The sequence below is a fragment of the Prunus avium genome, chromosome 7 (assembly GCF_965620075.1).
Source record: "Prunus avium chromosome 7, drPruAviu1.hap1.1, whole genome shotgun sequence".
Lineage (NCBI taxonomy): Eukaryota > Viridiplantae > Streptophyta > Magnoliopsida > Rosales > Rosaceae > Prunus > Prunus avium.
Window position 1 is genome coordinate 6,268,287 of NC_142290.1, and position 25,399 is coordinate 6,293,685.

A 25,399-nucleotide genomic window follows, 5' to 3' on the forward strand; every position below is an offset into this window, starting at 1 on the left:
AAATACAAATTAGTTTTTGGAACAGCGGGTGCAATAAATAAGTCAACGACACTGATATTTGTTTCAACAAAATAGATGAGCAAATCCTGGCAGTAAGATGAACAAATCTTGGCAAAATCAGCGTTGACCGAAGTATGGTGCCAAAGAAATAACAATGCAGTAGCACATGCACAAATAGTCCGGCTTTTTAATCTTGCGTTAGAATCTTTATTCTTCTAAATATCCATGATGTTAGCTCAATAACAGTTAAAAGAGAATCCTATACATCACAATAATAATTCTACATTTTTTCAGCTACAAATTGGCTGGGAGGGATCACCTGCTCAAATAGTCTTGAAAATCTGCCACAAACAAAACATAAATACATAATAAAAAAAATATAAATAAATAAAAACAATTATTACAAGTATTTTTCAAAGAGAAATAATCTTGGATTTTAATAATGTATCTTGTAAATTTTAAGGAATGCTTAACCAAACTTTCAACCTAGATGAATTCCAACGGTAACATGCAGACAGAGTTACCTCTTCTTGACCACAAGCCCTTCGACTAGTTGAGCGTAGAATACATTAAATAGAGTTTAGCGCATTCCATTGTAGTTTAGATGATGCTTCCGAGGCAAGAGAACTACAAATGAGCATAACTTGGATATTTAGTCCAGCAATACCTAAAAATTGGCAGGCCAAAAGGCCAAAGCAATAGCTAGCTACTAAGATAATGATTTTACACCATAAAAGTACCTTCAGAGATACTGCAAAAGCTTTCTGGGGGGAAGATCGCCCCTGGGTCTGCTCCATTCTGGCAAGAGACCGCCAGAGCCAGGCAATTTTTACTGTAGAGAACAAGAAACAATTAATTAATAAGTTTTAGAGGCACATTACCAGAGTTGGCAGTTTCAAAGTGTACACAATGTATGCCTATCACTGAGGTGATTGCAGAGATCAATAATTTGAACACCGTATTTCACCTAAACAAAAAAGAGAAAATTTGAAAAGCATACCTTGACCATGATGGAACAAATTTACTATTTGGTATAACATCGTCATCTTCTTCGTTTTCATCATCTGATTCTTTGTACGGAGAGATTTCATAAGACTGTTCTTGATGTGTATTCGCAGCGGACTTCCCATTGTCTATTGGTTTGTCTACATTGCTCGGTACCTTAAAGATCACATGACGTATCAGCATGAAGCTGTAAAGACAAAGTAAATGTACACAAAATATGCAGCCATTCATGTTAAAGGAAACTTGCTAGAGGTGGCTCAGGTTGGAGTTTACAATTAGCTATTAGTAGTTACCCTCCAGCCTGCAGCAAAAGCTCAGAAATTTTTCTTACACATAGGCCTCCCTAGTATGAACTACACAAGTAAAACCACTCAACATATGAATACATGTTATTTCAGAGGAGAGGAATAGGTTTAATTGCCTCTTGTGCTGGACAATATGCAATAGATCCTAAGATAAGGTGAATATCAATTCTTAAGAAGTCATTAGCATTTACCTCTGCGTTATATCCAAAATTACTCAAGGCCAAACTGTGTTCTTCATGGATAATACTCTCTCTTCTGGCATTACTTGTTGAAACCTTGGAAGTCCTAGGCTCAGTCTCTGAAATGTTCCTGAAAGTGTCATATTCCCTTTCTTCCTCCGTTGTCTTATGCACTGTTTCATCCTTAGATTTCTTACTATCATGTCCTCTTCCATCCTATATAGACAGTCCAATACTGATTGTGATTTCTAAAATAGCAAAAAGATAGATTTAATAAAATGTGACATGGCATGAAGAATCATACAATGGCCTGGCATTTCATTTCTTTGTCTTCTTTTTCAGCAGGTAACTTGTCTTCATGTTCTCTCTGCTGTCTCCGTGCTTCAACACGCATTCTTTTTCTTTCCTTCTCCTTCCTATCTTCCTCTTCCCTTTGTCTCTTCTTTGCTGCCATATCAGCATCTTTTTTCTTCCTCTCTTCTTCTTTCTGCTTCTTTTGCAGCTCTAACTGCCTCATATTCGCTTGCTCCTTTCTTGACCGCTCAAGCTTCAAGGCTTCCTTCTTCATCTTGCGCTCATTCTCTTTCTTTTGTGCAAGACGCTTTGCAGTTTCGGCAGCCTCCAGGGCCTTCACTTTGATGTCCCTCTTCCCTACAAGAAAGCACAAGAAGCTCCAAATACTGAACCAAATCATCGGAGAACAAGAAGAAACAAAGAAAAGAAAAGGATTCCAAAATCTTCACCAGACATTCACAATGATGCAATCAAACAACAGATGAATCATTGTCAACCTCCTACCGACATGACGAGTTTACCAACAAAATATTTTATTACTCAATGATCCCAGACATGCAAAACTAATTTACAGCTCCGAACATAACACTCCTCGATTCAGTAAAAACAAAACGATCATCCATACTGTAGTCCAGTTTCCACATACCGTTATGATCCACACTCTAAATACACTCACATGGAATATGTACATGTAATGCAATTCCAAAGTTCTAAAATTGACGGTTCTTCATGATTAAAATTACTAGTAAGAAATTACCTGTTACAACTGCAGCTGATTGTTTCTGTTGAACAAGAGGAATGAAGGAAGTCATACTGGACACAATATTGTTACGCTTAGGCTCCCACTCTGACAAACTTGGACCACCTTTTCTCAAGCTGGTTTTTCCAGACAATTTTGGTTTACGAAGTGATCCAGTGGTCCTCTTAATATCATTTGTTCCTTGTGATATGCTCGGGTTCTCCTTGTTGTTATATCTTCTCTTGATGCTGTTTTGGATTCTCTGCTTCGGTTTGAAGCTCTTACTAGTCCCTGTTAAGCTGAATTCAGTGTTTACTGAGTCTAGACTAAGTCTATCAGCATGCAGTTCAGCTTTCGAAACTGATGCAGGAGGGTCTGAAATTTCAGTAATGTCAGCAAGTGGTACTCTTTGTATCGAGTTATTTAATTCTTCTGAAACAATGCCACCTCGGGAAGTAGCAGCTACCTCATCTATATTCTCATTTTCTTCACTAATGCAGGGAAGCTCTGGATTTAAGCTCCCTTGCTTCCCTGAACTGCTAGTGCTTGAACCGGTTCTATCCCAGAGTTTCCCAACTGGCGATATGTAAGGTTTCTTAATGTCCCAACCAGATTGACCACTACGATTTGGTAGGCAATCAGAATAGGACCTTCCATTAAACGCCTGGCCAACTTCTTCACTCAAGCAACTATGACCATCCTTTAATGGCTTGACAGCATCACTCATTGGCAAGGTGGTCCTCATATCCACACCACCCTCTAGAAGCCCAGTTGGAACAGACTGATAGAGATTTGGAATTTTGTGCAACTTATATGAAGCTGAAGAGCATGCTATTGGAGTTTGCATGCAAACAGATTTGCAAAGCTGCTCCAAAATGCTGGCACGTTCAAATGTAGTGCTCGGAAGGTTCCACTCATCAAAGTTAATATCCTCTCGAGCAATGCTTGTTGGTTTGTCATCTGTTTCTAAAACGAACCCCTCAAGCTCAGGCTTTGTATCATCACCACCAATCAAATCCAAGGATTGGCCACATGGAGAACCAACTGAAAAATATGAAAATTTTCTGGTCCCTCCAAGATCAAATCTCTTTTCCTGCATGGCTCTTCCAGCGGAAGTCCAATTTTCAACATTTCCTAGTGTAAGATTATCCTCAAGAGGAAGAGAAACATGGTTCCCTTCTATGCATGGACTTCCTGTATCATCAGTAATGCTAGTTGGGTGTGCTACTCCTGTTTCCTCCATAAAACAATCTTGAGACTGGCCAGAAGCTTGCTTCATCAAACTTGAGAGAAGTGATGTTTCCAATTCTTCATGCATAAAAGTGAAAGGTGCATTCCCACTTCTGTCCCCCCCTCCCACGCTGATTTCACCCTGTGAAACACAATCTTATGCATTACAACATATTATATAATAGCGGACAAGCAACCTGTATAAGAGAACAAGTAAACAGAATTCCCAAATAAAACAAGATTACTAAATAGGATAGCAAAGATATAAGGGAAGTAGCTTAGCTGAGAGAGAGAGAGAGAGAGATCAATGCAAAACAGAAAATTGAGTACCTCTTTCATATGTGCCTTAGGTGAAGATTCAGACCTCTCTATCATGTGGTGATCCTCATTTTGATGTGTTTCTTCAACTGGACTTCTACTGACAATTGATTTCACAACATCCTCCTGAGAAATTGAAAGGCCCTGAGATTCTAGTCCGGCATTCGGACTATGCTCTACATTTCTCAAGTTTCCACAAATAGAATCTCTATTGACGGTGTGAAAAACCTTTTCTATCAAGTCCCGTGAAGAAGACAGGTCATCAACTATTGGGTGCTCAATCTTTCTTCGTTTATGCTGAGGCCATGAACCCTGCATAGAAGAGCTAAAACTTCTTCCCTTGGATTTCTCTGCAATCAATTCAGTTGATTTGGTATAACCTACATCTCCCTTATCACCAATACTCCACAGTTTATAGTTTGGAGAAATGTGTGACTGTATAATGGGCTGAGGCAAGTTACCCTTCATCTCATCCATGGAAGCAGCACAAGGATTCTCAACTGCAAGATTCTTTGCATCCGGGATTCTGAAAGAACCAGGTTCGGACACCATAGTAAAATCAGAATAATTTGATACTGTTGGATTACCAACGGCATGAGAATACAGTGCACTCTCTTCTGCAACCAATTCAGTTTGTTTTGCAGCATTAACATTAGACACGCTTTCAACCAAACTTTCCCGGGCTACTTGCAAGCCCATTGGATTATCTGTCAAAAAAGATTTCTGAACTTTGCCACTTTCTAGCAAAGTATTAGCAACTCCATCCTTATGAGCATTGGATGTCTCTTTTACTGATGAGGCAGCATTTTCATTCGAGGCACTTCCAGTTTTATGCAACTGCTCTTCAGGGGCTTCAGATAAACTACTCTGGAGCTCCTTCTCTCTGACGGAAACTTCCTGATCCCCCAGAAAACTCATCTCCAGTGGTGTGTTACAATTGTCTTGGTAATTGACAGTTATTCCTTCAGCCAGTATATTTTCAGCATGCATCAAGGAAAGAGAACCTTTTTCTGATGACCTACCCTGCATTCCCTTCTTAAGAGCAGGAGTAGAAATTCCATTCAAACAGAGCTCTTCCACGTCATCAAAATTAAGTTGCTTGGGATTCACAAACGCACAGTCAGCAGGCTGCCTTGAGTGTAAAACTTCTCCTCTACCTCTAAGCCCATTACCATCCAAGTAAGATCCAGAACGAATAGGATTAGCTTCAATACATCCATCAGGATCAATTTCAGTTTCTCCAACACTTGCAACTTCAACAAATTCACTGGTTTGTGTACAAGGTACCTCTTGTACCATAGTACTGGACATATCCTGATGCCTGATTCCTGCAACCTCATGAGTCAGGTTTTCTGGCAAATCCTTGTTTGAAGCAGCAGATCTGGACTGTGTACCCCTGTGATCCAAAACCTGGGAATTGTCTTCTGTCCCACAATTAATTTCTGTGCAAGTATTTCTACCAGCGTAGTGATCTGCAACATTTTCCTTGTCTAAAGAGTCTATTGAATTCACTGCACATAGGTCTAGATCCCCTTGAATTGGAATAGACGTTCCAGCAGATATTTGAGTTCTCTGTGCATCATGAGACTTGTTCGATGCAGCAGACATTGACTGGTTTATTCTTTGACCCGATATGTTGCTGCTGGCATCTTTTGCTACAATTCTTTGACCAGACATGTTGGAGCTGGCACCTTTTGGTATTCTTTCAACACTACGCACAACTTGTGACCCAGTACTTCTGGAGACAAACTCCACAGAAGAATTCTCCTTACTTGAATGTTTTTCCCCATTTACTGCCCTTAACTCTAGATTTTCACATGTATCAGGAGGCTTGACTAAGTTCATTTCATCAACATGGTCAGTTTGTAGGAAAGATATCGCACACCCAATAATCCCACCAGCACAACCATTAACATTGTTCTTAACCTGTGAACTGCTTTTATTGGCACTGTTGCGAATTGCGAGAGCTCTTTGTCTGGACTTGGATCTTTGAACTCTAGCCAGTGATAGATCTGGGTCATGATAAATGTTGGAGGTTTTTGCATCCCCCTGATCTTCAGGAAAAATAACACTTGGATCTTCTTCTCTCTGATCTTGAGGAACACCATTGGAGGAAGCTCCTGCATTACTAATGGGGCACTGTGGCAAAATTGTACCCTCATCTCCTGCACCTCTAGCTGGTGATAGAGCTGGGTCAGGGTAAATGTCTGACAATCTTGCGCCCCTCTGATATTCTGGAGACGTAACACTCGGATCCTCTTCTCTCTGATCTTGAGGAAAACCATCAGAGGAACAATGAGCGTTACTAATGAGGCACTGCGGCAAAACAGATACCTCATCTCCTGCACCTCTAGCCGGTGATAGAGCTGGGTCGTGGTAAATGTCTGAGATCCTTGCATCCTTCTGATATTCTGGAGATGTAACACTAGGATCCTCTTCTCTCTGGTCTTGAGGAACGCCACTGGAGGCACACCCAGCATTACTTACAGGGCAGTGTGGCAAAATCAAAACCTCCTCTCCTGCACTGAAACCTCTGTCAAAACCATGACGTTCAGTGCACAAACCATTTGGTAGCTCCCCATTGTGAGCTGTAGGAACTGGCTTGTCAAACACAGGGCAATGGCTACCGGTAAAATGGATCACCGGCTGTGTGCGAGGGAGTGGAAATCCTAAAATCAGCTCTGGTTTGTTCAATACTGTAATGAAGAAATAAAAAAATTCTTAATTAATCCATGGGCATAACATAAGGGCAAAGGCATACATACAGCATACAATATATATACAGTATACAGATGTATGTGCGTGTGTGTTAGCTCAGGCGGTGCAACTGAAACCCCTTTTCACTGAAGCCATTCTGAGATACTTGTCATGACCAGTTGATGAGTCGTTCAAATTACAAATAATATCCCGAATTACAAACTTTCTTGGAAACCAAACAGAGAATCAAGAAATCGTTGACGGTTCGAATTATACTAATACATAATGCAATATTAAAAACCTAGGGATCATTTTTTTTCATCATCTAAAAACTTAATTGCTACTAAAATCAAAACAACACAGAAACTATTTCAGTCTAAAGAAACACAGTTAACAATGTTATTAAAACGATGCCTTCCAAAACCACGCAATTCGAAGTGAAAATGGCAAGAGTTGTAGAGAAATTATGAAAATGGAAGATCACTCTCAAGCACTGTTTGGTAAAACTTAGTAAGAAAAATTGTATGATTGCGTTGAACTGATAGAAATGAAGGTGGGGAAAGTAGTACGCACCATGATTGGGGTCAAAGGAGGAGGACGAAAGCCATGGAGGAGGGGCAATTCCGTCAATAAGGCATTTGGAGGTGAGGTGTTGCTCGAAGAGGTAGGCCTGGTGCTTGGCTTGGTTGACGATCCATTTCTTCCTCTCGAAGATTTGCACCAACAGCTTCTCTGTCGTCGGCATTTTCACACTTCAACCATGGATTTCGATTCACTGAGTTACAGAGGGGGAGAGAGGGAGAGAGAGATTTGGATGTTTGGGAATGGACGGTCGAGATAGATTTCGCGTATTAGCGCGGACTGGTTTTCAAATTTTCGGAAACTTGAGGAGTTTGGAGTTGAGCGGGTTTTGGGCTGAATTTAGAAATGGAGGCCCAAAAAATTGAAATTACTTTAGACACACACCCATTGATTTTTATTTATAAAGGACAATTTTCACATATAAAAAAAAATTAAAAAAAAGAAAAGAAATTAAAAAGCAAATTTATTTTTTACAATTATATCCTCATTATATTAGATTGTGGTGTTTGTTAACCATGGGTATTTTCAAAGTTTTTGAACGTTTCACTTTTAAGATTAATCAATCATTAAGAGCATCTCCAACTAATATGTCAAATTGTCACATGGACATGAAATGATAAAAATTGAAGGTTAAACCTGCTCTAACTGAATAGTCAAATCCTATATAAATTTGAAGGTTGTAAGAGATATGTCAAAAATAACATATCAAAAAGCTTGATGTTGTTCATCAAAATAAAGACAAAGCTTGATGTCAAATATTTTTTTAGTCATGGACCCCACTATCATTTACTCTCTTTTCAAACTTTATCCATTATATGGTCCTCATTTGCTTTTAAAAGTATAATAAAATAATATGGTATTTGGCATTTCAAGTGGAGTTAAATTTTTTCCCAAGTGTCAAATTTCCACATAAGCCATCAAATTCAATTTAACATTTTGTATTTGACATCTCCCTTAGAGATGCTCTAAGAACATCTCCAAGGTAGATGTCAAATTTAAATTTGATGACTTATGTGGCAATTTGACACATAAGAAAAATTTTAACTCCACCCGAAATGTTTATTATATTATTTTATGATATTTTTCAAAACACATAGGACCCATGTGATGCAAAAAGTACTAAGGATTATTTGTAGCAATGGTCCCTCAACTATACCCCAAGTTACACTTTGGTCACTCAACTCAAATATTAGTTGCAGAGGTCACTCAATTAGGTGTTTTGTTGCACTGTTAGTCCTACCGTCAAGTCTCTCTAATGGTAGAGACTAATGGTGCAACACAACACCTAATTGAGTGACCAAAATGTAACTCCGAGTATAGTTGAGGGATCCTTGCTACTGTTCACCCGTTTTGATTTGTCTCCTGTGATGGTAGGGTAAAGTTCCCCATTGTCTTGAGAACCATTGACTGGTCAGCAAGTCAACTTTCTTTAGTATGCGAGCGTGCCACTGCTAGCAATAATCCTAGCAGACTTCTTTAAAAATAGATAACTTGCACCCTAAGTTACTGATTTTTGAATAAGCGATTGTGAATTTGAGTGAGGAATATCTCCCAAGTAAGTTCTTTTCCTGCCTCAGACTGGTGAGGACTTCACAATTTTTCACAGTACAAAACTGGTAGTTCTGGCCAGAATAAATGATGACAGAGTGAACCGCTTTCAGGTAGAACTCCCTTTTACAAAGCTCAAAAGGGAAAAACTGACTATAAAAAGACAAAAAGAGGGTCGTGCTTCCATTTCTGTCTGGCAGATGCTTCTGATCCGGGCTGGACTGGATATGCCTGTACTGGACTGGACTTTCGACAACTTCAACTGCTAGGCTTCAGCTGCAAATCGATACCAAAGCTTGAGTATGGCAGAGCTTTAATCTATTTCAAGCCCTGGAAGGCTTCTGGATGGGCAGAACTGGGACTTCTTCAGTTTGAAAGGGGCAGAAGTGGCTGGACTTGAGCTGGAACTGTACTGTGGCACCTGTTCTGCTTAGTGAGGGCTCTCCATAAATTTGTTGAGGTTTTCGTATTTGTGAAAACTCAAGCTCTGTTTGCCTTGGCTTTGTTGAACCAAAATGGTAACGAGAGAAATCTCGTTTTAATTTATTTTCTTCTAAGTCTGAAAAACTGGAAGTTTTGACTTGTAACTGGCTTCTCTTGTGGCTTAGCTAGCTTTTGGTTTCTTCAATTTGCTCGAAGGTTCTCTGAGATCAAGTGATCATTTTGAGTGTTTGTCTTTTGACTGATTTTTTGGTTGTGTTGATTGTGTGTTTGCTCTGTTCACTCTCTCCTGTATTTATAAGAAATGCTTTTTGGAGTTTTAACTTTTTAATAATGGGCGGCAAACAATCTCAAAAGATCTTTACTTTTAAAAGAAAAAGAAACGGAGTTCTATCCATTTTCTGGCAGTTAGGCCCTCAATGATCATTTCCTGAGATAGTCACTTCCCTGTATTTTGATGGGGCGCCATACCTCCGTTTTCCAATCTAACTGCTTTTCAAACTATGATGGTGAGTGTGATTTTCCATTTCAGCGACTCCTTGTTTCCTGCTTATCTTTCTCTTAGAAAACACAGTCTGCGTATCCTTTGAGAATAGTGCCTGCCGAGTTTTCTATATATATATTTATATATATAAAAAAGGATTTTGATCTTTCTCTGCCTGTAAAAGTCTAGAGAATTTTTCTACAAGCGTGTATTCATGAATCCCTGTAACTTCTCTCTGTGACTTTAGTTGCAATTTTTGACTTTTTCAAAGTCAGGTAAGTCACGTGAGTATGTCTCTCTTTTGGGCTTCTCTTTTCCTTCTTCAATTTAAAACCTGCCAAGCCCATTTTGGTTTCGAGCTTGATTTGGTTTCCTTTCAAGGCCCAAGTCTCTTCTCGGTTTTGACTGCTTCCAGGCCTCCAATGTTTGGGCCGAGTGTATTGCTTTGGCCTGTTTATTTGATAATGGGCTGGGCGCGTTGATGGGCTGAGGGCGTCAATTTTAGGTCCAAACAAGCGGCCTGAGAAATGATGTGGGCTTCTGTCTTTGGACTGGGTGCACCACTTTTAGGCCCAAACAGCTACAAATAATCTTAATTGAAAAGTCACATTTGCCCATCAATAATCTAAGAGATGCTTGCCACGTCATCATTTTAAACAAAAAAAGTAACAGACTTGATGGTAGGACTAACGGTTCAACAAAACACCTAATTGAGTGACCTCTGCAACTAATATTTGAGTTGAGTGACCAAAGTGTAACTTGGGGTATAGTTGAGGGACCATTGCTGCGAATAACCCAAGTACTAAAAGAGGGTACTCAGTAAATGATAGTGGAGTTCATAATTGAAAAAGTATTAAAATAACATTTGACATCAAGCTTTTTGATATGTTATGTTTGACATATCTCTTCTAGCCTTCAAATCCATATAAGATTTGACAACTCGGTTGGAGAGTAACTTTAACATTAAATTTTTGCATTTCATGTCCACTTGGAAATTTGACATCTCCTTTGGAGATGCTCTATTTTCCTATCATCTTCCTCATTCTTCTTATTCTTGTTTCCTCTGCTAAAACCAAACTCGTGGGTACTATTCATCAGCCCAGAAGTCAAAATTTCAAAGATCGAATTAGAAAACTTCATTCATCAAAGTTGTACATCTGCTCGAGTATTGTACCATGTCCAAAAATCAGCATCATTCGATCACTCTAGCTACCTCAAACATGTTCTGACATTTCTTTGTTCATCCACAGATGGTGAGTTTCAATAATCTCGGTTTCAACATTTTTTGTTAATTTCCAGTGCTCAGATTATTATGGTTCCTTTATGAAAGTTGTTCCAAATTGTCTTATCTTAAGACCTTCAAATTTCAGAATTTTCTCATACTTGTAGTGTCCTAAACCTTGGTTTTACTCAAGTATATTCATCAATTCATGTTGTGATGCCTAAACCTTATTTTTTTAGGTTTATATATTATTTAAACAGTTTAATATGTTCTTTTTAAACTTAATTTGAATTTTAAATTATTAAGAGCTAAAATTACTAAAATGCCCATGCCACATCAACAACTTAACGGTTTAACTGAAAAAATTGACAGAATGGGGTAATGTAAGACATGAAATGCAAGTATAAGGGGGAAATTGAGTTAGATGAAAGTTCATAATCATTGATCATTTATTTATACAAGCAAAAGTATTTGGAACCTCTTCCAATTCTAACTTTTAAAGACTTTTATAGAGTTAAAAGTCTGGAGGTATTCAATTGTGACTTTTAAATAGTATTTAAAAGTTTAGTGGTATTCAATTGTGACTTTTAAAAAGTAGTTAAATATGCGTTTGGATGAGGGAAATAAACTTGGGATTTTGACAAAAGTCGGAATTTCTAAATTGACATGAACTAATTCCCGTGTTTGGATAAAAAAACATAAAAATTTAGAAATTCCGCATGGGAAAAAACATGGAATTTGGAGATCATAAATCCCAACTTTAAATTCCATCTAAAAGTCGTCATTTCTAAAATCCCAAGAGAGATTGAGTTTTTAAAAAGATAACTTTACAAATAAAAGTTAAATTCCGTGTTTTAAATCTGTCACCCAAACAAGAAACTTTACAAATTCTAGAACATCAATTTCTGTCATTTAAATTCCGTCATTTATGAAATCCTTTGTATTTTTAAATTTCCTCATCCAAACCCAAGGTAAAAGTTTGATGGTATCTAGTTGTGACTTTTAAAAGTCTTTAATGCGTTTGGATGAGGAAAATTAAAAGTACAAAGGAATTCATAAATGATGGAATTTAAAATGATGGAAATTAATGTTCTAAAATTTGTAAAGTTTCTTGTTTGGGTAAAGATTTAAATACGGAATTTAACTTTTATTTGTAGATAGAATTTTAAAAATGATGACTTTTTAGATAGAATTTAAAGTTGGGATTTATAACCTCCAAATTCCATGTTTTTTCCCACGTGGAATTTCTATGTTTTTTTAATCCAAACACGGGAATTAGTTTATGTCAATTTAGAAATTCTGACTTTTGTCAAAATTCCAAGTTTATTTCCCTCATCCAAACGCACTGTAAAAATTTAGTGGTATCCAAAAACTTAATAACTTTTTTTTTTTCTGAAAAAAAAACTTAATGACTTTTAAAAATCTTATTAAATGAATGACTTTTGCATACTTTTAAGGATAATTATTAATAGCAAAAGTCTTACCAATTTATTAGTGACTTTTATCAACTCTATGAAAATATTTAAGAATTTGTCACTATGAAGATCACTCACCAAGACAATATAAATTGACTAATAATCATTCTGGCCAGATATCCCAACCTGGAAAATGGATACCAATAATATATAATTTTTTTGTTTTTTGTTTTTTGTTTTTTGTTTTTTCAAAAATAAACTGAAAATTGTTGGGGTGGGTTATTTAGCTTTCACATTTTGCCAACTACACGAGTCCAAGACATAGATACATAGAAAATCATCAACCTCTACAAAAATCTTCTTGCTCAGTGTAGCAGAAAAGCATAGTAAACTTGGCCATAGATATTACACCTGCATAGAAGCTAAATACAAGAAAACGGGAAAAGAGACAAGGGTAAACCAAAAAAAAATAAGGCAACCAATGCCCAAAACACAGAAAAAGAAGAATAGTTCAAAGCTGTGTCACATCTAAACACAATACATTTCTCCAGATAAGAAGCAGAACTCTCCGTAGATCCTCAAATCAGCGTAGGCTCCGTTTGCTGCTGTCACATTCATTCATACCTTGAGCAATATACATAAGCAATGGTTAGCATGAAACAGCAAGATAAAAGTTGCAACTTCTACATATAACAAAATTCACACGGTTAAGCATTGGTCGCTCTTTTTTTTTAATTTTAATTTTATTTGTTTTGTTTTGTTTTTAAGATTATGTCCTTGAGCTAGTTGACTAATGACCCTGTCCGGTTTAAAAGATGTTTCAACAATTGTATAATTTGAGTTTACGTGGTAGAAACCGTTAACAATTATATATTTGTAATATATTCATACGTTGTGTTATATATTTTCAGATGTCAGTGATGATTTAAGCTTTTAAATGTAGTTCAGGTAGGTAGTCCATTCAAGAACCAAGGGGCACGTCCTTCACTGTCTTGGATCTCGTCTTATTTATTGTTTCTCATACAAGATCAAATTGATATAGCAAGGGCTCACTCTTTATCGGCTCTATAACCTGTTGGAGGCTAACTAGGCTACTGTTGAGGGGGAGATTTCTATGCCAATTTCTAATGAAAAAGTTGTTATTTCCAAAGTTTAATATGTTTCTGTAGGGATGAAATCACCACTACGAATTGCACAAGTGCAACCACAAACTGTTGTCAGAATTAGCAAATTGACGCAAGAAACGACCAAAGAATGAACAAAAATGGATCAGTGCAAACTGAACTATGAACATACAAAACATAGAACAAGATAATGAAATGTTCATCCACATCGGGAATGGTTAGGTTAAACAAACATCACCAAATTTGCATGCAGACATGACCAAAACCATCCTAAAAATGCCCTAACCTTAGAAATGAAATCCTGGGAAAGTGGAGGTCAAGAAATTCTTATTTCAAGCGTCTGCATAAAGATTGAAAAACAAACTTCAGATGTACTATACTGAACCCTTAACTCTAGGACTTCTACCTGCAAACACTAAATTCAGCATCAAAGTGCTTTCTCTCCTTTTATTCACTAAAATAACAAACAAGTCCACCATGAGGATGGATCAGTTTTTAAAGCTGGACCTACGTCTGTGTGACCACATTACCTGATACTACATACTGGATTTTTAACTATATAGTTAGCCCAATGTATTCGGCCATTTGATGTAATGGGATACGATGATCTTCCCTTGTTTTCAATTTCATTTCCAACAGAACATTGATATTTATGTTACAAAACATTGATATTTCATATTCCTGGTCTATGATTATGGAGATGTGTCAAAAATCAAAGCAAAGACTACAAGACTTGAGACGCAAGCCTAGCTACCATTATATACAACTAAGACCAAAGCTATGAAATATTATGTTACCAGACCATAAAATCAGGCTTTGGAGTTGCGGCCAACCAAGAAGCTGAAAATGGGTTTTGTTTTGTTAGCTCATATATGTTCAATTTCTCCCTTACTAATGCATGACAATTAGGGTAGATTCCAAAGAAATCATGATAAGAGCGATTAGCTATTACAAGATGTAGGGCAATAAGAGTAATTTCTTGTCTAACACAAAATTCATCAACCAACAACTTCTGGTTTTAACATACCTATTTTTGAATAACCTCTTTGTGAGCTTTAAACGAGAGGATAACATTCCATATCAAAGCAATGGAATTAGCAGCAAGGACCTGAAAAAACAAAAATCAACATAATGTAAAGCGAAATAAAACAAAAGGATTCCATGAATGAAATTGGAAGTTAGATAATATACGGTAAAACCAAACACTTCGAATAAAATTACCATAAATTGACAACAACAAAAAAAAGAAAAAGAAGCCAGCTTAAGAAGTGAAACCCATAAACATTACTTTTATTTTTTGGTTGAATAAACATAACTAGATTTGGATTTTCAACAGAGAATAGAATGACTCATAGATCATGTTGTGGATTTGATAATATCACCCACCTTTCTGTAGCCAGAAATTTAGAAGCAACTATTTCATTAACATGATTACTTCGTGCCTATAAGCATATAAATATCATCACTTAGATGGGCTTTTGGACCCCCCAACCCAACCACCCATACACACACACACATACACACACACCACATAAGATAAACTACGAGTATATGCATGGGGTCTGCTACATCCAGTTTTGGATGATTTGTATCATTATATACCAACTAAACCATCTCAACCATCATGCACAACCATTTGGGAGCCATCCCTTCATACCCAATTAAAGTCAATTCTATGATGAAATTCATATAATGGATCAAAGGATGGAGAGATCCCATCTTTAGCCACTCATTCCATAAGGCAGTCAATCTAATGCTCCGAATTACAGACTATCAGAGACTGGATATTAAATATACAAGGAATGATTTTTTTCTGTTTTCTGTTTGATAATGAGCTTTTCTACTTTGTCCGCCTTAACATAGTATTAGAATAAATGGGGTTTCTACACCTGAATAAAGATTAGCAATCAGAGTCACAAGCTTAAGAAATTTTTCTTTGGATGTTCAATCCTAAATAACTTCGTTCAAATAATCAAGAATTTACAGAGACCAAACCATTCTCTTATTGCGAACCATCTTGCAAGTTAACCAAGTGCATTGAAGCGTAAATCATAAAAATCCCACTTTACAGTCATTTGAAATTGGTGATTGGGTATGTCTGCATCTTTAGCCCTATCAGAAACACTCTTGAAGTGATCTTGACTACCACAAACTAGCTTTAGGGACCCTTCCGATTGTCTAAAAGACTAACAAGCTTAAGTTGGCTCCTCAAGCAAAGATGCATCCCATTTTCATGTTTCTCTGCTTAAGAAGAGAGTACGGGTGACCGCTAATGTCTCTGTGGTTCTACCTCCAATTTAAGATACAGGAATGACTCAAGGGTACCATAGAAGATCCTAGGCTGTGGACTTGTCAAGATAAAAGCATTTGCATCACATGTCAATTGAGGATGTGAGTAGAGCATGTTTTTCCATATTTTGGCATGGGGCAGGCCGGATTTCAAGAGAGGGATTGATGAGATACTCATCACACTAGGCCACTAGATATAATCATGAGATGGATAATGGGCTGGAGCTTTGGGCCATTGCTTCGTCGTTTGGAATTTTCTGATGTCAGTAAATAAGATAACTCTAAAGGATTCTAAAATTTGCTGCCTCATACCATTCTCTTGCTAGATTTCCGCAAATGGTTATGTGATTTTTTCCTTCCCCTTTACGTATTTGCATTTTCCTATTTTCGTACTGTTGTCGTATATATGACCAGGCGCTATCATGTAATGATTATGCAATGAAAGAATGAAAGGTTACGTTTTGTAGCTGAGAACCCGTAAAATCATCAAGTAATTTTCTTTATTTGGTTCAGTAGGTCATCACCCATAAATGCTAAGTTATATAGAAAAGTATAATTGTGCAGGAAAAGGTCATAATAAGCAGTCACAAATACCAACATTACTAGGCAACAGTGTCTATACACAACAGAAAAAACAAGTGATACTAATCAACAGTGATAAATTACAATATATATTCTGTCAAATCTTGTTTTGTACCAGACTAGCAACATGCTTCCACATCATTAATTAGAACATAAAGCAAAATCATAATACATTGGCTTCATAGTTTGTTACTCCGACTCCAGTAATTCTTTATAATAAGAAACATTATTTAATCGAGACTAGATGAGTACAAGCTGAAAGTACAAAAAAGTTGTAGAGGACAAGAAGTCCGCTGACACAGAAGCTAAAGCTGGCAAGAAGACATTTAAAATTCTACCAATGAAACCTGTCTATACACTTCTTCCCTCCCAGAATTCCATGTGCTTCTTACAAAATTGTGCTAAACAAGATGCTGGAACCACCCAGCTCTAACCAGCTTCTCAATGTAGTCCCCACCATAAACTTAAAGCAACTGGACAATGAAGAAGCAAATGATAAACACTTTGAGCCTCTCCTTTACACATAATATACCAATGGAGAGAAAGAGAAACATTTTAGGCTTTCTCCTTTCAACCATAGCACTAGTGTTGACCCTCCCATGAGCATTCATCTAAGATATAAACTGTATCCTTCGAAATCATGGGACAAGAATGGAAGCAACAAATAGATGGGTCGCCAATCCTCTTGCAAAAGATTTACAAGGAATCTCAGAAGACTCCAAATCCAGCTTCTTCTATCAGTCTAGATGGATATAAAGTGACATTTTCCAACAAAGTAATGAAGAAAGCTCCCCAACTTTAGAGTCATTTAAATTTCAACAAAGGAAAAGATCAATGTCACACATTCTATCAGTGGAAATGTTAGGAGAGGTTGCAAGTGTATATAGTTAAGGAAAAGACTAACACAGGTGTTTCCCCAACCCAAATTTCTTCCTAAAATCTCCCCCCCCCCCCCCCCCCTTACCCAATTCTCACCACAAAGCGACAGAGAGAAGAAAAAACATTGAAGCCTGGGAAATATCCTCCATGGACAACATGAGCCCTTGACCGCTATCTTTGTATGACACAGAATGGACTAGGGATATTTAATCTAGGCTTATTCTAGTTTCCTGTTCCTAGTAAGATTAGGTTTACTTTCCTGTTTCTAGCAACATTAGGTCCTTTTCAATACCTACTTTGCAGTTGAGTAGGAAAGACTTTGTTAGTTAATAAACTTATCCTTCTTGAATAACTTTCTCTATCTTTCCCCTCTTTCTTCTACAAGTCTCTTTCTGTCCATCTCCTTCTATGCTCTTCTAAATTTCTCTCCGTAATCTCTGTTTTCTCTCTGATTCTCTATCCACTCCTATAATTTCCCTATCTCTCTGCATCTCATTACTGGTTCTACGTCAGGAATCCCATCCATTTTCCTGAAAACTGTATTTACATTCTGATCACAGCATACCATCCATTTTCAGTATTTACCAGTCCAGTTTTTGGATCCTAAAGAAGTTCTATTATATAATTTAATTTTGTTTCTGTTCCTCTCAAGTAGAATTCTATCAACCACATATTAAATTGGCAAGCTCAGTCTAGGCTGAATGGAAATTAAGTAAACACAAAGTTTACATGTATAACTTCTAACAAGGAATTAATACTAACTAAACTTCTAAAATCTTTTCTAACTGTGATACATCTAGAGGCAGAGAGACAATCCCCACTGAGAAGCCCATGCATTGAGTGAGACTCTTGGCTCCTCACAGATGTCTTATATGTCAGGAGGCAGTGAGGCAATCTTCAGTCTGCAACTTCACAATGTCCCACATATCCTGTCTAGGAGCCCTAAAAAATGTATAGCGTCATTTATACCATTCTAACCTGGAATTGCTGTGGGACAAACCGAAAGTTAAGAAACTGGAAAGGTATCCACAGTTGCCAATTAGCAAGAACAGCAGAAAACCACTCCTACAAAAGTAGATACATCATATTAACAAAAACAGTTTGTATACAAAAGTAAATACAATCATTCAATTAGGTTTCAAAGGTGATATATATAATTCCGTAACACCACCTGTTGAAGCTTGGGTACAACTTGTGAAGATTTTCCCTCCAGTGTCATCAATGTTGATAAGAAAACTCCAATGAATATAGGAGAGAAAATAAACTGCAGCAACAATAACTCAAAACTTAACATGATGATGTGTCATGAAATTTATAAAAAAATAAAAATAAAAATAAAAAAACCCTAAAATCACAAGTTGAGGTCACCTGATCAAGTAGAAGGCGCTGGAATGCACCTGATGCTCCAGGCGTTGTTACCAGTTTGCTTAGATACAAATACCTAGAGATACAAAAGGTGATGAAATGGAAACTTACAAGAGCAGAACAGGAAAAAGAAGAACATAATCATAGAAACAAGGAAAAATTACCATGAAATTAGATTACTAATTTACAAAATCCAACATATTTTGTAGCATAGCGATGTAAAGATAGCAATCACATCGGTTGACATTTACTGTGTGTTTCAAAGTGTTGTATCCTATATTAGAAAAATTTAATGAATTCAAGGCTATAATGGCGATTCCAAATTTCAGGCTTACAGATGGAATTCTGAATGGTTACCAGAAATGCAACGTCGGACCTACTAACACCAGCCCCAACAGAGTAAACAAGAATGTTCTTTTCATGTCCAGGTCCGGAGCTTTATCAATCACAAGCTGGACAAAGAATTACACCTATTGTTATATTCCGAGAGAAAATAGCAAGTTATCAAAACAATAAACTACCAGAATAATTTAGGATCACCAGTACTAATTTAAATAAACTTATAGGATGTGATTTCAACCTCAGGGAAAATGTGTAGCCTACTTGAGATCAAGATATGGAGTTCTAGTAAGCACCAAAACCAGAGATGAATAGCTAATGTATAGCTAATCTATTGCTGGAACAGAGATAGAATTGGTTTTGGCCCTTTCGAGGTTCATCTTCCTCATTCTTCCAATTCTCATTCTAATAACATTAAAATCACATCGGATTTGCCAACTCGACCAATTCAACCAGATAACTTTTTTTTTCTTTTCACAACTGTATGACGTTTAATTATCCCCCTTAACTCCTAATTTTCCCTTGAGACCAAAACCTTATATTTGAACTGTGTAGTACTGAATATAAAATATCATCCAAAGAAGTTGGTATAAGATGAACGTGTCCAGTATTAGTATGGTCATGGAGCAAGTTGTCGGGAATTGTTACTCTGGAATAGAAGGTATGAACATCAACGGCTGTCAGTAAGAACTTCAGCGATAAATGTGCAGCTTGAACTTGAAGATCTTCTTTTAGTTAGGTGGCAATCAGTCTAAGTTGATCTGCCTTCTGTCTTAGATTGTGTTTAAATTTTGTAGCATGGTCTCAAAGAAGTAAACCAACAGCCGTAGATTCTACATTCTAATAGGCCAATGTAGCATAATAAACACTATCATTTTCTATACATATAATTTTTTACCAAAAGACACCAAATAAACACTCCTCTGAATTCTTCATGTTTTTACTATCTATTCAAATTAAAATAGACATACTGGAAGTGCAAGTTGAAGATAACGTAGCAAAACAGAGAGAAAGATATTATTTAATAACTTTTCTTAATGGCAACTACAGGAACTATACCTGGCAGATCACATCTCCAATGAGAGTTAAAAAGGCAGACGTAAGAGCTTTTGTTGACACTGGATACTTTGCAAGAAGATCCAAATACCTGTAATAATAAAAAAATCCATGCTGGTGAGGCTGAATAGATATTTTATTTGCAATTTGATTCGTTGAGAAAAAGGTTCACAATCCTATTTCCATCCTCAAGCTTGAACATAGGACCAAGTGCTAATATTCGTACATATGTTTGCCAAAGCTTTAAGCATTTCAAGTTTTGATGTAGATGTACACTCAATGGTACAAAACCTTTACATCCATAGCTTGAATGTAAAACCTCATCAGTCAGACATGTCAAGATAATGGGAGACTAACAGTTTATATGAACTGGTTTAGCTGACGTTTTATGTATCATGCAGAAAGCTATCAAAACAAAAGTCAAAAGAATAACAATTTCAATCTAGAAATTAATCAGCAAAATGAACGCTCACGTGAGAACAATCTCCAACCTGAATTTTGGAACAATCATTCCAACACAATTAAGTGGCCATACACAGAGTTTTAGTCCTTTCGGACAGAGAGTATAGAAGGCAATTGGCCAAAGCAAAATTATGACGAGCTCTCAGTTATTGTGACAGAGAGTGTAAGAATACACTTCAATTAACTCCTTAGGGGCCTCTAGTGTAAAATATATATCTATAGCCGTAGTGTACCAAAATAAAGGATAGTTCGGAAATTAAAGCTTCAAGTTGGCATATGTTACCAAGAGAGCAACGACCAATTGTTTTCACCACGACCACCATCTCCGGCACCACCGTCACCTCTGCCACCATAATTTCCATCACCAGAACCGCCATATCCACCAGTTCCACCCGACCCACCATCCGAAACGACGTAGAGACGAAAACGGTCAAAACCCAGTTGCCTAAAACCTATTTCAGAACGACCCAAGTCCTTAAACACGACTCCATTGCCAGAATTCAGGCAATATGAATGAGAATGCGGAGCATGTGAGTGGCAATGGCTCAAAGAAGAGCTTCTAAAGCCCCTTATCTGAACAGGGTTTGCTGCAATCCTAGACTGAGGACCAGAATGCAAAGAGGGTCTACGAGAATAACCCACGAAACGGTTTAGGAGAGGGGTTTTACGAGCGAGTGATACAGGGTTTGGAGCCATTTGTTGTTTGCTTTGAGTTGAAGGGTTTGAGACTTGGAAGTGTGACGTTTTGGGTTGACACAGTTTTTAGCTGCACGCGACTTCTCACCGTGTTTTTTTCGAATTTCAAATTTAGGATATATTTGTGAGTGCTTTTGGAAAGGTCAAAAGTGTTTTCTGACAACTAAAAACGATTCTGACAGTGTTTGACAGAAAAGTTTAGAAGCGTTTCTGGGTCATAAAAGTGTTTTATAGATAAGCACATAGCATGTGCTTCTTCAAGAAGCACTTCCAAGTGCTTTTCCAGAAAGCACTTTGATTTTTTATGAAAATTCAAGATATTTATAATAAAAGCGCTTTTGTTAGAAACGCTTATGAGCAAAAGTACTTCCTAGAGAAGCAGCCCCAAACGAGCCCTTAGAAGGGTGAAGTTCAATGACACCCCCAGCTTCTCTCCATTTCACATAAATCCATCACAACTTGCATATTTTTACAAGGCAGAAATTCATTTTTAGTCCTGTAGTTTATTGGGTTTTTCACTTTTATACATGTAATTTCAATTTCACCAATTTTATCAATCTAGTTTCGTAATTGACAAATCACAATTTCAGTCAATTTCTTTAATGCCATAACTATGTGCCCTTCACATGAGGGGTATTTTTGTCATTTCATGCCCTTTAACTCCAAGTCAGTTTTGGTCCTAGTAGTTTATCAATTTTTTTCTTTTTGTCCTAAAATTTTTCAATTTTGTCACTTTTGTTATTGTAGTTTCATAATTGTAGTCATTTAAGGACACATAATTATTTTCGTCAATTTGTTTCACGGCATGTCCTTGAATTGGTACAATTATGAAGCTATAATGACAAAATTGACAAAATTGAAACTATAAGGACGAAAGTGAAAAAACCGATAAACTACAGGAACCAAAAGTGACTTTTTCCTTTTTTACAAGGCTTATTTACACTAATGTCCCCTGAAACTACGGTCAAATCTCACATTGCCCCCCGAAACTTAAAATGGCCCACTTACCATGCTTGACCGTAGTTTGGTGACCCACTTTGCCCCCTGCCATCAACTCCATACAAAAGTCTGTTAACTATGATGACGTGGCAGAACTGTTTTTGTAATTTCATAAACATAAATCATTATCCACCAATTAAAAGGTGACGTGGCAAGTGGAGCCCACCTCCACATAAATAAAGATATAATTAAATATTCTAATAATTAAAACTAATACAAAAATTAAAAGAAAACATTAAAAAATTTAAAACTAAAAAGAATCTCTCCCTAAACTTTCTCCCTCCCTCCCTTAACCACCCATCCACCATTTATTCTGACCACCCCCAAACCCTCCTCATCTCTTCTGTTTTTCAACCCACAGACTCATCACCCCCTATCACAATTGACCTCTTCCCTCGTCATCGCAGCCTCCATCTCAACCAACCCACCATCCCAACCTCTCCCTCCCTATCTTCTTCTCTCTACCCCTGTCTTTGTCTCTAACTCTCAAATTCATATCTCAATCCATAGCCTAAGACCCGACTCAATCCTAATTCGAAGCCCGACCCACTTGTTCTTCCCCATCACTTTAACAAAACCTTACCTTAACTCAAACCTCTCTTTTGCTATATATATCAAAAGTAAATGAATGAAAGATAGCTATGTTAAAAGTACTAGATGTTTACTTCAGTTTTAAGTGGTCCTATTTTGTAGGTCTAGATAAGCAGGTTGTTGGTGCCTTGCTTAATAATCCCGTTTGTTATGGGATCCTTTTGTTATTTGACTTAGTCTTTTACCACGTTTAGGATTGGTTACAACGTGGGTTGCTTTCAATTTACCTTGTTCTGTAAGGCTATATATTAGCCAAGAGTTCTATTCAATAAACAAGCTTTTCCTCCAACTATCAAAGAATTTCTTAATACAGTAACAAGTGGTATCAGAGCCCACCCAGGGCCTGATCATAACGATTGAAGCAGCAACTTGAATTCTTGCAGTAGCAAGTAGACATGACGACAGAAAACAACTTTGTTCAACCAGCAATTCCTAGGTTAGATGGTCATTACGACCACTGGAGCATGCTGATGGAAAACTTTCTGAGGTCAAAGGAATATTGGCATTTAGTGGAGCATGGAGTTTCAGCCCTTGCAGAAGGAGCATCACCTACACAGATTAAAGAGGTGGAGGATCAGAGACTCAAGGATCTAAAGGCCAAGAATTATCTGTTTCAAGCTATTGACCGGTCTATTCTTGAAACTATTCTGAAGAAGGATACTGCCAAGAACATATGGGACTCATTGAAGCAGAAGTATCAAGGAATAGCAAAGGTGAAGAGAGCACAACTTCAAGCCCTTCGGAAGGAGTTCGAGATGTTGCATATGAAGGGAGCAGAATCTGTGAGTGAGTATTTTGCTAGAACTCTCACAGTGGTCAATAAGATGCGTATGCATGGAGGAATGATGGATGATGTGGCTGTTATAGAAAAGATTCTTCGTTCACTGACTGCCAAGTATGACTATGTTGTTTGTTCCATAGAGGAATCAAATGGCATAGATAGTCTCTCGATTGATGTACTTCAAAGCAGCTTGTTGGTTTATGAACAACGTATGAATTGTCATGTGATAGAGGAACAAGCCCTACAGATTGTTCATGAGGGAACCTCAGGAGGAAGAGGAAGGGGACGGGGAAGAGGTAGGGGCAGATCTAGTGATTTTGACAAATCAACAGTTGAATGCTATTATTGTCATGAATTGGAACATTTTCAATATGAATGTCCTGAAAAGGAGAAGGAGTATAAGTCGAATTTCCCAGAAGCTGAAGAAGAAATGTTGCTGATGGCTTACATGGAGTTCAAGGAATCTAAGCCCCATGACACTTGGTACTTGGATTTAGGGTGCAATAACCACATGTGTGGAAACAGAGGCTTGTTTTTTGACATTGATGAGAGTTTCAGAGAATAAGTCAAGCTGGGAAATGACACAAGTCTTGCCATGAAAGGGAAGGGCAATATCAAAATTCGAATAAATGACAATATGCAAACCATTACTGGAGTTTTCTATGTGCCTGGGCTGAAGAGCAATCTTATAAGCATTGGTCAATTACAAGAGAAAGGGCTCACTATACTCATTCAAAAAAACAAGTGTAAGATCTTTCATCCAACAAAAGGTCTTATTGTTCAAGCACACATGTCAGCAAACATAATGTTCTCTCTTCACACACAAAGTCAAACTCAAGACCAAACTTGTCTTGCTTCCACCACATAAGACACTGCGTGGTTATGGCATAGTAGGTATGGACACTTGAGTTTTAGAGGACTAAAAACACTGCAGCAAAAGAAAATGGTGAGAGGACTTCCTCAGCTCGAGTCTCCAATAAGGATGTGTGAGGATTGCTTGATAGGAAAACAACATAAGGATGAGTTTCCGAAGAAAAGCACATGGAGAGCAACACAAGCATTGGAGCTGGTTCATTCAGATATTTGTGGACTCATTAATCCTACTTCAAACAGCAACAAAAGGTATTTGATCACTTTTATTGATGATTTTAGTAGGAAAGCATGGGTTTATTTTTTGAAGGAGAAATTAGAAGCCTTTAATATGTTTGTAAGATTTAAGAATGCTGTTGAGAAGGAAATTGGATTAAACATAAAGTGTCTACGTACTGATCGTGGTGGTTAATTTACTTCAAATGAATTTACTAACTTTTGTGAGATGAATGGTATTCGTAGACAACTTACTGCTGCCTACACCCCACAACAAAACGGGGTTGCTAAAAGGAAAAATCGTACCATTATGAATATGGTTCGATGCATGCTTGCAGAGAAGAAAGTTCCAAAAACCTTTTGGCCTGAGGCAGTAAATTGGAGTGTACATGTTATGAATCGCAGTCCAACATTCACAGTGAAGAATTCAACACCGGAAGAGGCTTGGAGTGGTCACAAACCATCTGTTGAGCACTTTCGTGTTTTTGGATGCTTAGCATATGTCCACGTACCTGATCACAAGAGAAGTAAGCTCGAAGACAAGAGCATGGAGTGTGTGCTGCTCGGAGTAAGTGAGGAGTCTAAAGCATATAGGCTTTATGATCCGGTCACTCAAAAGATTTTAATTAGCCGTGATGTGAGATGTGATGAAGGGCAAGGCTGGGAATGGAGTGAAGGTAGCAACCAAAAG

The 25,399-nt window shown here is 37.4% G+C and overlaps 3 protein-coding genes across 4 annotated transcripts; 1 reads left to right on the forward strand and 2 right to left on the reverse strand.

Moving 5' to 3' along the window:
• Positions 1–43: 43 nt before the first annotated feature.
• Positions 44–7,655, reverse strand: LOC110763668 (uncharacterized). 2 transcript variants are annotated; one of them, XR_015825810.1, is made up of 9 exons: positions 7,341–7,655; positions 4,083–6,766; positions 2,541–3,894; positions 1,794–2,140; positions 1,502–1,705; positions 1,001–1,161; positions 741–832; positions 525–627; positions 44–341 (listed from the first exon to the last, which is right to left on the reverse strand). XR_015825810.1 is itself a non-coding variant. In XM_088244732.1 (8 exons), exons 1-8 carry the CDS (start codon positions 7,510–7,512, stop codon positions 581–583), a joined length of 5,061 nt encoding a protein of 1,686 aa, XP_088100858.1. In that variant the 5' UTR covers positions 7,513–7,655; the 3' UTR covers positions 349–580. The 2 variants fall into 2 exon arrangements, 1 of the variants encoding a protein (XP_088100858.1); XM_088244732.1 differs by lacking the exon at positions 44–341 and having other exon boundaries at positions 349–627.
• A 5,115-nt stretch (positions 7,656–12,770) lies between these two features.
• LOC110763667 (Peroxisomal membrane 22 kDa (Mpv17/PMP22) family protein) lies at positions 12,771–21,324 on the reverse strand. Its single transcript, XM_021966499.2, has 8 exons — positions 20,839–21,324; positions 20,097–20,184; positions 19,056–19,150; positions 18,702–18,774; positions 18,505–18,597; positions 18,312–18,398; positions 14,611–14,691; positions 12,771–13,083 (listed from the first exon to the last, which is right to left on the reverse strand). Exons 1-7 carry the CDS (start codon positions 21,249–21,251, stop codon positions 14,611–14,613), a joined length of 930 nt encoding a protein of 309 aa, XP_021822191.1. The 5' UTR covers positions 21,252–21,324; the 3' UTR covers positions 12,771–13,083.
• Positions 21,325–23,236: 1,912 nt separating this feature from the next.
• LOC148292905 (uncharacterized) lies at positions 23,237–24,187 on the forward strand. The gene has a single exon (XM_088244496.1). It carries the CDS (start codon positions 23,237–23,239, stop codon positions 24,185–24,187), a length of 951 nt encoding a protein of 316 aa, XP_088100622.1.
• The last annotated feature ends 1,212 nt before the right edge of the window (positions 24,188–25,399 follow it).

Bases quoted from the DNA above. Each gene is read 5' to 3' on its own strand.
- LOC148292905 (XM_088244496.1), top strand. From the start codon at position 23,237: ATGACGACAGAAAACAACTTTGTTCAACCAGCAATTCCTAGGTTAGAT.
- LOC110763668 (XM_088244732.1), bottom strand. From the start codon at position 7,512: ATGCCGACGACAGAGAAGCTGTTGGTGCAAATCTTCGAGAGGAAGAAA. The intron at 6,767-7,340 runs GTGCGTACTACT...TCTTCATTACAG, and splicing joins CTCCTTTGACCCCAATCATG to TATTGAACAAACCAGAGCTG. The intron at 628-740 runs GTACTTTTATGG...GCTCATTTGTAG, and splicing joins CTTTTGCAGTATCTCTGAAG to TTCTCTTGCCTCGGAAGCAT.
- LOC110763667 (XM_021966499.2), bottom strand. From the start codon at position 21,251: ATGGCTCCAAACCCTGTATCACTCGCTCGTAAAACCCCTCTCCTAAAC. The intron at 20,185-20,838 runs GTAACATATGCC...TTATTATTACAG, and splicing joins AATTGGTCGTTGCTCTCTTG to GTATTTGGATCTTCTTGCAA. The intron at 19,151-20,096 runs GTATAGTTCCTG...TTCTTTGTCCAG, and splicing joins TTGGAGATGTGATCTGCCAG to CTTGTGATTGATAAAGCTCC.